General features: G+C 35.6%; 1 protein-coding gene across 15 annotated transcripts in view; it reads right to left on the minus strand.

The window, feature by feature from the left end:
* The window catches only part of LOC149788867 (doublecortin domain-containing protein 2-like), a 185,992-nt gene that overhangs the window by 112,127 nt on the left and 59,406 nt on the right, over positions 1 to 14,459 (minus strand). For 8 of the 15 annotated variants that reach the window (XM_089974997.1, XM_089974992.1, XM_089974993.1 and 5 more), the window contains exon 1: positions 5,317 to 5,784. The exons of 5 other annotated variants lie outside the window; for them this stretch is intronic. In XM_089974997.1, coding sequence (XP_089831123.1) covers positions 5,317 to 5,633 — 317 coding nt within the window. In that variant the 5' untranslated portion in view covers positions 5,634 to 5,784. Of the gene's footprint in view, positions 1 to 5,316; positions 5,785 to 7,009; positions 7,574 to 14,459 lie in introns of those variants that run through there. 2 more of the 15 variants (XM_089974987.1, XM_089974991.1) reach the window with 1 other exon arrangement.

Raw genomic sequence — 14,459 nt, forward strand, 5'->3', positions numbered from 1 at the left:
ATGTACAATCCATGCCATCACGATGTTACAAACTGTAAAATCCATGCCATCACACTGTTACAAACTGTACAATCCATATTGCTGTCATACTCTTCTTTGTTATGTATCCTACAAAAGCCACATGGCCTGAAGACCCAACAGAAGTCTCTATAGCATTCTGACAATGGAAGCATGCAGTCACATACAATTCTCTCTCATTATAACACACACCATTATAACATGATACTGGGTATAACACAGTCATGCAATGGACCCCATGGACAAAATTACACACCACTATGCTTGGTCTATCAAATATATGAATACACAAGTTGAAAAGAAACAACATAGAGCAAAGTATTATAGCTTTTTATCCTTTCTTAAAACATTTTTTCTTGCAGAACACACAAAAACCATAAAGAATAAAACACAAATAATTATTACAATACATGAGACTGTTGACTACTTTCTCTCACTGCCCTTACCACCTTCCATACTGACACACATTCAATTATCAAATCTTGTATAGTTCTTGCTAGACCAGTTTTAGTACATAACTAGGTCTGCAGTTATGGACCACAACTTGCATGTTATTGCCCTATGTCTTACTGGCATTGTTTATCTACTCCACCACCATCCCCAACACACTGGCATTGTTTATCTACACCACCACCATCCCCAACACACTGGCATTGTTTATCTACACCACCACCATCCCCAACACACTGGCATTGTTTATCTACACCACCACCATCCCCAACACACTGGCATTGTTTATCTACTCCACCACCATCCCCAACACACTGGCATTGTTTATCTACACCACCACCATCCCCAACACACTGGCATTGTTTATCTACACCACCACCATCCCCAACACACTGGCATTGTTTATCTACACCACCACCATCCCCAACACACTGGCATTGTTTATCTACTCCACCACCATCCCCAACACACTGGCATTGTTTATCTACTCCACCACCATCCCCAACACACTGGCATTGTTTATCTACACCACCAATGCCCCCAACACACATGCACACAAACACTGGCATTGTTTATCTCTACCATCACTGCCCCAAACACACTTCCACACAATCAATGGCATTGTTCTCTCTACCACCTGATGCCCCCAAAACACATGCATGTAATCAATGGCATTGTTTTCGCTACCATCATGCCCCCATCACACAATCATAGGAGTTTTCAATTATTCATGCTATAAAGCAGTTCTGTACTTAACACAGCCAGCTGTTATGGACCCTATCTACTACATAATCACTGGGACAGATATACAGTCTGTAAGGAGCCCCTGGACCAGAAACATGGCCAAAGCAAAAGGGACTACATTTGCCAAAAGCTCTGCCCAGGACATACATGTGATAACATTCCATTTAAGACTGGCAAAACAGGTCACCTGAGTAATACCATGTATAGTTTATCTCACAAAATCTGCATTGATTTCTGATGGCTTATTGGAGCAAAAACTGATAAACTAGATAAATGTTCCATACAAAATGTATACACTCTATATACTGGATACAAAATGTATACACTCTGTCTACTGGATACAAAATGTATACACTCTGTATACTGGATACAAAATGTATACACTCTGTATACTGGATACAAAATGTATACACTCTGTATACTGGATACAAAATGTATACACTCTATTTTGGATACAGAATGTATACACTCTGTCTACTGGATACAACATGTATCTATTCATTTTACTGCATGCTCAGTTGTGTTTACAAATGTGTTTTTTTAAAGTGTGTGCATATGAGTGTGTGTTGACATCTGTGTCTGTGCTGACTGGCATGAAAGGGTGGGGGTGATACCTGGCATATATCTATAATTAATTACATAACTATTTTCAGATTTTCTTTCATGTACATTCACTCCTGTCTTGTATAATTTGGAAAGATATAAATGATGCCCCAATACCCTTAATTTCCTATTATATGTACTAGATAAATCAGTATCTTCCAACCCTTAAGTCAAGAACACAGAAATGTATTCAGAGTCCCTTATTCAAGGTATTCTGTGCTGAATATGCTCTACTGATTTCTAGTATTTTATGATAAAAGAACTTACAAGAGACTAATTAGTAATATAATAGCTCTAATTATAAATGATAATTAGTGATTATAATAGCTCTAACTTACATACCATAGAGCAATTATCAGTATTACATTTTCCTTACTAATTATTCTCAAGGGAACTCTCTACAGTGAGTGTCCAAGTAATCCAATGTTACCATGACCTTCAGTCTAACTAGTTCTTTCTAACTGTATCCATGAGCAAGCCGTATTAACCTAATCCCCAAGGTGTGTTTGTGGATACGGGTAATCATATCTCCAGGTATAACATAACCCTAGGAATGATGTTCACACGTTTTGGGGTACAAATGATCAGTGTCATAAGTCGAAAGGAAGAAAAGGAAAGCCCTTGCTACAAGATGTTATATATTCTATATAAATACATGAGTAATGGACTGTAATCACCCCTGAGGTAAATGTTCTTTTAGAAAAGTCTAAATGTCTTTGTGTGTAGGTTGACATTTAGCAATAAGCCACAACCAAAACCAAATCTGACAGATTTATTTCCTAATCTTGTCATGCCAACCGAAAAGTCCTTACTGTGAGATGATACAAGAAAATTAAATGACCAAGGTCTTATCACAAAGAGGAGACCTGGCGACTTGTCAGCTTTTATGGAATGAGCTTATGAAAATGAACTAAATCAATATCTACTATAGATATCACAGTACAGAACTCTAGAATTAATCTGGTATGATAAAAATCCAGAATACACATTAGCACCTAAGTACAAACAATGTCTGTATTGAAACTAAATACCAATGTGAGCATGGATGGAAACATATTGGAAAAATAATTCCTTCCAGAAAACAAGCAGTGACAGTTTTCGATACTGGAATATATCAAGAAAGCTGAACTGATACAAATGATTTTATGAACGTAAATAATTTGCCTCCACAAGTTCATTCTTGTTACAAAGATATAAACTGATGAGATACATCCATATTATTTTAAAAAATCTTGTTACGGTTACATGGGATTAATGGCTGTTATAGGTTTAACGCCATTTTCCAGCACATAAGCTACACATGACATCTAGCATAATTGGCAGAAGATACCAGGAAACCCAGAGAGGAATCGCTTTCTCACATATCCATGTTGGCAGAGTCTGAGATTCAAACCCACAAGGACTGCTATATAGGATGATATATTTACTGATCCCTCTTCATTAACATTTTAATTCACTCCTAACATTCCATTACAAATTTATAAACAAGATATTTGCCATAAAACCTGTCTTAGAGCACACCCTTTTTTATGTCAAAACTTACATAAAAAATACAGTAGAATCTGTCTTGAAAGACCACTCATTCTGTCAAAACAAAAATGATCTCTCAAAACTTCTGGTCTCTCATGACAGGTCATAATACTATGTAATTAATAAATCTGTGCATGGAGAGTATGGTCTCTCAAGATGGGTAGTCTCTCTGAGCTGTGGTCTCTCAAGACAGGTAGTCTTTCTTAGCAGTGGTTTCTCAAGACAGGTTTTATTGTACAATCCATATCTAACTGCATATTTCAGTCCTCAAAGACCTCATGAGAGGGCTGCTGCTGCAAAAGTCTACATCAAGGGTGTCAAACTCCTTTGCTATGGCAGGTCAGATTTGATATAAATGTACAGTACTTTGTTCGTGCCAGATGTATCATGAACTATAATAAGCATACAAATCTGAGACTAATGGTATGTGGGCCAGACTAATGAGTCTCTGGCCCATGGGTTGCATCTTTGAGGATACTATAACTGTGAATGCTAGAGCTCTCCATAGCCTGCTGAGACACTATCATTACACATGGCAGAGCTCTCTAATTTGAGTGACCTGACTGGAACACTACAACCATGCATACCTGAGATCTCAGCTTTGAGCGACCTGACTGGTCAACCATTCATACCTTAGACCTCTGCAATGAGCGTCCCTGCTATAACATTACTTCTATGCATGCCTGAGATCTCCATTACAGTCAAAGTCCCAGCCATGACACAACATTCATGCATGCCTAAGACCTATGTTACATTGTCCCTGCTATGACACAATATAAATGTGTGCCTAAGATCTCTGTTACATTGTCCTTGCCAAACACAAACTACATGGCATGTCAGAAAACCCTGTTACAGTCAGTGTCCATATCAAGACACTACCTTCATGCATGCCTGACATCTATGCTTTGTGAATATCTATTTTCTGATTCTGAACACAAAATCTGATTCAGTTTTTGCATTATACTAGACTCCCAGTTCTGTGAAACTCTGGTCCTTAACTTTTTTCAAAACCTTATAGAGAGCTCTAGCAGGCCAGTTATTTCATTACTACTCAACTGTGCGGGTTAAATCAGTCTCAGAATCAGATTTTACAAATAATGCCTTGATAAGGGAGTGAAAGAACCTTCAAATTAGAGATCTCTTCGCATAGGCAAGGGCTAACTCGTCTATTATACATGATGAGGACATTGTTTATTGCAGAACTGGTGCTCTTATTGTGATTATCAAACTTTAATTTATTAAATTTACCTAAATGATACTTTTCAAAGAACTGAGTGCATGCATTAGATAGCATACAGTACATTTGGTCTTAGTTAAGGATATTTGTGCCAGAGAGCAGTCAATAATTTTAATACTTGTACAATACACAGGAAACGGATATTTAAAAAAGACCATCCATTCATGCTGGCAAGTAATATAGTCATACAACTTTTTTTCAATCATGCTGAATGTCACATAAAACAGGCCTGAATCCACTGATAAATAATAATAATAATAATAATAATAATAAGTATAACAAATTCTCTGTTCAGTAAGATGCATATTTTTGCACAAGTCAGTGCCAAGTTAAAAACTTATTGAACCGGCGTGCATTCCAATCAATCTCTGGCTGAGCAATGCTGCAAAGAAAATGATGGCAATGACAGTCACATGGGATAAAAGCATCAAGACAACTGTTTAATAAGTTGTTAATACACTGTACTTTTCCAAGGATATATATATATATATATATATATATATATATATATATATATATATATATATATATATATATATATATATATATATATATCCTGTTAGTTTGCAAGTTATGACTGCAAAATATAGGAACAAGTGTAACAGATAGTGTTCGACATAAACTCACTCGGTCTGCCATTCTTATCTTTTAATATATAAACAAGCAAATAAATAAGAAAACAAAAATTATGAGGAAATGTTGTTAGGAAATACCTGCATAGCACAGACACTTACTGTAATGGTTGGTACACGTCATTCACTGCGGCTACATACTGTCCATTATCTTGCAATTGGTCAAGATTGACAACACGAGTACCATGACGAGGTGTGAAAATACCCCTAATATAACCTGGTTTTCCTCTCTTTTCCAAAATGCGATTAGTTAAAAAGTCTTTAACAGAATCCAATGTTGGATACTGCTTCTTGTTAATACATAATCTTTCCCCCGGAAAAAATACATCTCCATTTCGGTAAAAAGTGCAGTTGGGGCTGCGTTTTAGACCACGGAGTTCAATAGGAATTATATTCCGTGGCGACTGAGACTCTGCCATAATCGCTGGAGAAGCAACAAGTAGGTTGACACCGAATATCTATATGTCCTCTTTTAGCTGCATGACAATCAGTCAGCTCTGCATGCTAACTTTTTTTATTTTTTCTTTGCTTCAGATTATGCGTTACTACGATAAACGTTCAGTTTCAGCGCCATTGTACGAGCTGAATTGTGGGATACATATCAGTGACAGCTATAACCCCATGACCTTTCTTCCTTAGCAACAACGCGGTTAATGTAAACACAACTGTTCGGCAGTGTTGATTATAAGCTTTTATCAATATGATACTGACAGAAATTAGCCAGAAATATGGTAGCATAATATAAAAAGTACTTATAATCAATATAACATTCTGGGCTCATATTCGTAACAAAATTTGAAGATTTGTATTTTAAATAACATTTCCCACATGTCAAGAAAGAAATAGTATTGGTTAACAATAACCATGAACACCGCAGTATATTCTCAGTCACTCTACATACAGAGACTAGTTATCTTGAATGCCTTTTGATTGTAATCTGATTCGTTACATTAGAGGGTGAGAAAGACTAGTTGTGTATTCTGTATGTCTTACCTTTAAGGGGTTGGACTGTGCCAAAAGACACACTATAATTTTAATGTATATTATCAAACAGATCGCAGAGTTACAGCTAAGCCTTTGTTATAGCTGATATAACTAGTTTTCTGAAAACTCTAAACGATAACATAAAGACAAAGGTATTTAAAAACATAGGAAAAACCGAAGAATAAAAATGGTAACATGAACGTAAGCAAGTGACTATTTAAAAAAGAAAGAACAGAAAAAACAACACAAAAAAAAAACAACACAAAACAACGCAGACCTTCCGTTCTTGCTATTACAGAATACCGGTTCTTTAAACATGTGTGCAAAGATAAAACTTGTAACAATGACCTTAAGTGTCTGCAGCTGTATGTATTTAAATTGTATACATGACACCTTAATATATAAATATACCACTGTGCTGAAGATTGGACTATATACTACCAAATTTCTAGACTTCCATGTTACATCGTGTGAATGCTTGCGTTCATGCGTTCGTGTGTGAGTTTGTGTGTGTAGAGAGATCTATATAGTATACCCCTCAATAGGTAGTTATGGTTTAGACTGACTGATGGAAATTAAATTATGAAATGCAAATAAAGCAAAACAAAGGTTACTGAATCCAGCATTTATAAACACACTCTTTTTAGGTATTTAATCTTCAAATCAATAACATGAATACATTTCAAATTAACCCTTACAAATATACAAGCAATCTATCAACTCTTTTTCACAGTCTGAAATATAACCTGCCCACTGAAAATATGCATACTATCGATCATGCCACTTAAAATTATAAAAGTGAATTAAATACCTTAGTTTATGAAAGGGCTCGCTCTTGGTAGCAACTATATAAGTTTTCCCTTCCTCCAGGTCATCAAGATTGGCCAAAGGGGTGCCACCATCTGGGGTCATGATCTTCCGATAACACCCACCCTTCTCTGATGGAACATGCTGCGTGAGATAATCGCTCACAAACGAATCAAAGGAAGGAAAATCATGGCGATTGTAACATGCGGGGTATCTTCTCTTGCCTTTTGCCCCATTTACCTGAATCCATATTCTCTTTCCCTGGCGTTTCTCAGCGCCGTAAGTCATAGTTTGTGCCATGACATAAAATCCAAGTTTCTGATTCCAGAAAGACAAGCGTTCTGTCTTTGATTATTTCTTCATATCAAATTGTTAAATCCAGTTGAGTTGAACTCCGTTTAAATTCCAAGCACAGCGGCAGAAGAATGAGATATTTCTGTTCAGCCCGACTAGATATAAACGAAATCACTCGGCTTTCACTGAACTTCTAAGGGACAGGGTTTTAGTACAGTGGCGTTATGAATATCCATTGAGGGAGCACAGATAATAGACTCTTCTGCTTTATCGCTCCCGTCACTCAATAGCTTACATACAAAATGTAAAGAGTTCTACTGAACATTCATTTATTATTGTTTGCACTAACTAAATTACATACTCAAAAGTAAACATGATACCAGTCTAGATATGGCAGACTATAGTGTTTTACGTAACAACGCACGAGGGAGCGAGCAGACATAGCTTTTAGCAAATATTTGTGTATTGGTTTTTAAATAGATGATACAGAAAACATGGATTATTTCCTAATCTATACAATGATGTGAGATTCTTATATTACACTCAGGATACCAATCAGTGTTGATCGGATTGATCTCTTACTTCAGGAGTGCGCTCCCTATAATCTCTCTCTCTCTCTCTCTCTCTCATTTTAATCTTGCAATCATCTTCTTAATTGGATTTATGCCGACATTTTTCCTACAAGTCAAGTCAGTTTTTAAATAAAGCAATATTTAAATAACTTCCCCAAATTGTACTGATTTGCTTCAAATCTTGCACTAACGGCGTTCGTCGACATCTAAGATATGTCGTTTTGATTAATTTTTGTTTCCACAGAATTCAAATACGTCAACTGAATCACATAGACTATTTGATTTCCGTTGAATTGTCTCAGTAACTGCACGCTTCAATGTTCATCTGGGATGTTATTCAATTAATCAACACAATTAATCAACATCCCATAATATGTTTAATTATATGTACACGCCTAATCGTGATTCATTACGTTCATGAATATTAATAGTGTACTAAATTTGGAATATGCGCATTTGGTTATATCGCCCCGTTTTAGGAATTCTTAGATTTTTGTGATTACTTGTCCGATTATTGGAATTCTGTGCAATGGAAATATTCCTTAGTCCGAAATAATTAGACAATTACTAGGAGCAAACGCCATGGTTCACTAGTAGTGAATTCAGATCAAAACCGAATGAATGACCATGTCGTACCATAGTCCCTATTAAAATCTAGTGGTATACATTGGTGGTTTGACTGCAGTGGCAGTATTTACGGTAGGAAACCGGTAAATTACACAAAGGAATAAATAAGAAGGGACTCAGAAGATACCGTTTATGTCGCCATAGTGGCAAATGTAATGCAGTTGTACTGGCGAAATGTGCCTGGAAACCATATTTTACTGGCCTAAAGTGGCATAGTTAAAATAGTTCATTGTGTTAGGGGATAGTTGTATATTTTCTACGGCGTGAACTGCTGGCGGTACGGAAACCTAAGGAAGAGAAACCATGCAGATGTGTGGTTGATAGATATTTGGCAGGTTCTGAGATATGTGGTTTTTCATTGATTTGAGTAAAACTTATGCACAGAACGGACACGTCGGGCTTTCTAATTTACATTTGAAGTTGTTTGGAAGTCTTTGGAAATTTAGGGCAAACTTATAACGTCTAGCGGAGAATCGTGCCTAGGGTCTGACACCGCTCGGTCAAGAAAATACTCCTGGCTTGTAACAATAGTTTATATTACAATGATGCCAGATTTTCAAAGAAACCTAAATTGGCACCCATTCACCTCGAGGCTATCTTAGGAATAACAATATTTCAAGATGTAACTTTTAATTAGGTTATAACACAATTGATGCATCTGGCCCAGTTTCACTCAAATTCTCAAGTATCTCCGCAGTCTGAAGTTTTAAGTTACCTCACTATATTTCGGGCAATATATAAAAAAATCGTTAGAGATATTGATAGTGGAAAGGTTGCAACATCACTTTTTAGTTTTAGAATTTAACACCTGTAAACATATATGTTTATATTTATGTTAATAAAAGGAGCTGAGTAATTCCTCAAACTTGAGAAAATCATCAAACATTTCGTTTTCACTTCATTATTATGTTTTGCTGATAAGTGGTCTAGGTGACATTGAGGAAATACAACAGTCAGTCATTGATTTCCGTTGATGTTGTTATTGATTTTTTCTATTTGTGCGATAATATGCAAAAAGACAAAAGGATTTATACTTTTCCTAAACATTAACATTTAGACTACATAAAAGAAAATTTTCATGTTTGAAGTAAACCAATAACTTCCATTTATAGTTCAAAAACATGCGTTTCATGATACCTTTAAAATATTTCCGGTTTCAAGTTTAAAGTGTTTACGCTCAAAGAATATGGCTATTTACAAGTTATACAGAAATGCTAATTTGGCGATCGAATATTCGTTCCCTGAGCATTGTGAATTAAATCTCAAATAATCCTAAATATTTGATCGCATGACCAAAAGAATAGAATGTTCAAAACTAATTTAAATAATCTTGAATGCGCTGATGTACCAAAAACCTTCAGTGTCCTAATGTACCACAATTATATAATGCAGTATATCTTTGAAATATACCTCAATAATCTCAAAGTAGTATTTTAATCCAAAATGTCAATAAGCAATTTTCAATTCCAATGAAATCATTTGATCATTTGAATAACTAATTCCTCTCAAATTATATCTGAACACAACCGCAAACTCTGATAATAGATTCTCAATATATATATATATATATATATATATATATATATATATATATATATATATATATATATATATATATATATATATATATATGTGTGTGTGTGTGTGTGTGTGTGTGTGTGTTTGTGTTAAACAGGAATGAATACTTTGTTTACAAAAACCTCTTTATAAACATCCACAGTTGACCCATGTAAAAATAGCACTATCAGAAAAACTAATAGAAATTTCCAACATATTGTCAACGCAAGTTCGCTACCAGAACATAGTAAACTCGTAAATACGGCTATGTCTCTAACTCAGCTTTAGTAAATATCTTTTAAAAAAACAGGACAAAAATCAGGTAGGCCAACACTATACTCTACTTTAATCACGGACAAAGGTTAAGCACACAATACATTATCTCTTCACACATGATTCTAAAATTGATTTGTTAGCGATTTATTCACGATGTAACGTCTGACAAATAATGCTCATTGCTAAAAGGTATGTTGATAGGTACATTATCGGCCTGTTTCAAAGGTATGTTGAGAGGTACATTATCGGCCTGTTTCAAAGGTATTTTGATAGGTACATTATCGGCCTGTTTCAAATGTATGTTGATAGGTACGTTATCGGCCTGTTTCAAAAGTATTTTGATAGGTACATTATCGGCCGGTTTCAAAGGTATGTTGATAGGTACATTATCGACTTGTTTCAAAGGTATGTTGATAGGTACGTTATCGGCCTATTTCAAAGGTATTTTGATAGGTACATTATCAGCTTGTTTCAAAGGTATGTTTATAGGTACGTTATCTGCCTGTTTCAAAGGTATGTTGAGAGGTACATTATCGACTTGTTTCAAAGGTATGCTGATAGGTACATTATCGGCCTGTTTCAAATGTATATTAATAGGTACATTATCGACCTGTTTCAAAAGTATGTTGATACGTACATTATCGGCTTGTTTCAAATATATGTTGATAGGTACATTATCGGCCTGTTCCAAAGGCATGTTGATAGGTACATTATCGACTTGTTTCAAAGGTATGTTGATAGGTACATTATCGACTTGTTTCAAAGTGACCTAAACCTCTGAGTGTTTGAAACCTAATTCAGCATGCTTTATTTTTGTCCTCGTCTATCACGTTTCGTGTGGGGGAAAACGGTGAAACTCAGGTTAACCACCAACCCAACAGTGCGCGGAAACTACAGTCCTTTTTGCTGGGTCATAATAATGTTGACATTTAATGTTAGATTCTTGAAACACAAGCTTATGTGTTTCCTATTGGTCATTATACATGAACAGTTTATATTCAAACTAACTTTATTACGACTTGTTCACAAGATCACACCTCGAATGAATAGAAAATACTCTAACACCCCCTCATCGAAATTTTAAAAAAGTGTGTGTGTGGGGGGGATTTAAAACAATCACATCAAGGTGTTTAGATGTCAAGAACATTGTTCATTTTTCCTGTTTATTACTTATTAATGATCCCTTTGTATAAGCACTCATTATCATTTTAAAATTAAAGGATATAAATAATGTTTAAAGGTCTTAACAGGTAGTAATATAATATAAAATTCACGATATATTACATCGAATTTGATGGAGGAAGATATTAAATTGATATACATATGGTTTAATTAAGTTTTGCATACGACGAAGATATCATAATCTAAATATTCAATACATTGTCAAATCGATTTAATATAATCCACGTCATTAGGAAGCCTTACGGTCTGACTATACATCCCCGTTTGTTTGTACCCCCCTACCGATTTCAATAACGAAAACGTTTAATGTGATAAAAAGCGCACAGAGCTAAGTCAATTGAATCATTGATTTATAATGTATAACTGACTGTAACCAAAATGGCAATAATACTGGCATTCTCTGCACCTTTCATGTTTATCGGACTTTCCATACTAACAGGGCGCCATATTGCGCACGCTATGGGATAGTTTATTTCCATGAGACAATATAATGACGTATTTCGATCTATTCGATAACTGCCGGATAATTCCGTAAATTACCATAACGTTGAGCTTGGAATGGTATCCCTTTGCAGACAGTAACACAGAAATTAAACCGCTTGTTAAATCCACGCGAAAGGCAAATATTTTGTTGTCCTTCTTTTCTTTTGGTTGATTCGACATGGTAAATATCGGAAGCAGACGACATATCTATTTACATCTGTAGTAGTGAACAGCACCCCTTTGCTGAAAATGGATTTGTCCAGGAACTGGAAATGGATCTCGAGCATGTCTGTCTATTATATTGAAATCTTAGGTTAAGCATGAAATACGCAGAAGACGACGGTGTTATGGCAACCGTGCTCAGAGTCAGGTTAGAAATTATAAATCAATGAATGAACTGACTATGTTCCTTGCACATTTTATCACATTAAAGGTTTTCGTTATTGAAATCAGTGGGGGTACAAAAAAAACGGTTTGCTATAGTCAGGCTTTTTTTATAGCCCTTATTATGCGTTGTCTGCAGTGCTAAGCAAACTGAGTAGTGTTTGTTTTATTCAATAATACTACCTTATAGGTTAAAATAAAAATGGTTTTAAGATTTTAAATTATAGCAAGCCTAAACTATAAATAACTTACGAAACTCTCTTAATTTCGAATGATATCCTCCATACCACATCTTCGCCTCTCCTTGATAAAAAGTTAAAGAATGATATAACACCCTTTTGGAATGTCCTCGGACAGAAGTGGCGGATAGAATTATAAGGAAAAAGACAAAATATGACCAAAAAGAGAACACGGAATTATTGTAAGACTCGGATGAAGTCAGCAAACTATCCTAACTCCGAGCCACTTAATGTCTGAGAACTTTCGATACTGAGACATGCTTTATCAATTTTACTTCAGGTCCCTGCAACATTACACCATTTTGATCTGAGGACAACCACTTTAATCTCAACTTTAGGATAATGTTCGATAAACGTTTCTAAAAGACAATACGTAGCACACAGGTAAAACAATGACACACTTCCCCCAGATCATTATTCCTCCTCTCTCTCTCTCTCTCACACACACACACACACACACACACACACACACACACATACACACACACACACACACACACACGAAAGTATTTGTATGCTACGCAATAGTCGAATCCAGTCGACGGAATGAGTTTGCTGATACTATGAAAATAGAGACTTGGTAACAAACAACCGATGCTACATCGTCTATACAAATGTATGCATGTTCATAAACAATGGCCAGAAATTAGCTTAGCTTTGTAAATTAAATTTTGAATTGATTAGGAAATATTTCTTATCATGACGCACTGTATCTGTGCACATTAGGACAGGGGAAATTATCAGTAGAGATATTATCCGTATTGATCTGTGATCGATTGTCTCCCACGACGTCAAGTATAACCCAATATGACTCTCTCTCTCTCTCTCTCTCTCTCTCTCTCTCTCCGCGTAAGAGTGTTGTAGATATTATTCTTTGAGTACGACTTCAGACTTTTTAGGATATCGTTTCCTCAAGGTTCCCAAAGATTTCTAATGCGAAGATCTGTTTATCTTCCACTGAATGGATATATTGTTAAAAGGGCACGCCTCGTGTCCTGAAAAAAATGGTTTGTTGTAGTGACGAGTGCAGGAGATCAACTACACACACCGACTATATTTAACTATTTTCATTGCTTATTTACTACTTAGAAATAATGGATTATATATTACCATATACAGCCTTGAATAAAATGCTTACAAAAGCGAACAATATTCAACTAAATATCCCGTCCTATAATGCACGGGCAAGTCAGTGTGTACGATGGTTTCGTTAAAGTATGAGTCAGGCAAACAACCTAGAAACCAATATATCGGTTCATGTGCACGATGACAGATTTAGGACTTCGCTCATTTGTTCAATGAAAAATTTAGTAATTCACTCCTCGCAACTGGATAAACGTTTTATTCGGGTTAAAACATATTGTTGTGACACAGCCGACATGTTACTTGAGTCGCAGTCGTTCACTGGTAAGCATGCCGGGATCGAATGTCTAAAGCCTCGGTTTCAATACTGCCCAGATCAGCATAGATAAGATGGGCGTCTCTAGGCAAGACATCTTTCTTTCCTTGCCTCGTCACTATATTGCCTATCAAGCGTCTGTGTCTGTGTTTGTGTGCGCCTGTTGGATAAAACTCCCATGTGTCTTCAGTACAAAGAAAACTACCAGTATTTTTTTAATATAAATAAAACTCCCAGTAATTTTAGTTGCAAAAAAACTCCCAACCTTCTTATTAAAAAATACAAACCAAAGTATTCCTGAGCACAAATAAACTTCCCGGCATCCATAGGTATACATAACACTTCCAACATTCTAAGTGTAAAATAAAGTCCCAGTATTCTTATCTACAAATACAATTTCCAGTATTCTTAAATGCAAAAAAAAAAAAAAAAATCAAATAA

This window comes from Sinohyriopsis cumingii, chromosome 11 (assembly GCF_028554795.1).
Source record: "Sinohyriopsis cumingii isolate HCF-2022 chromosome 11, ASM2855479v2, whole genome shotgun sequence".
NCBI classification, from domain to species: domain Eukaryota; kingdom Metazoa; phylum Mollusca; class Bivalvia; order Unionida; family Unionidae; genus Sinohyriopsis; species Sinohyriopsis cumingii.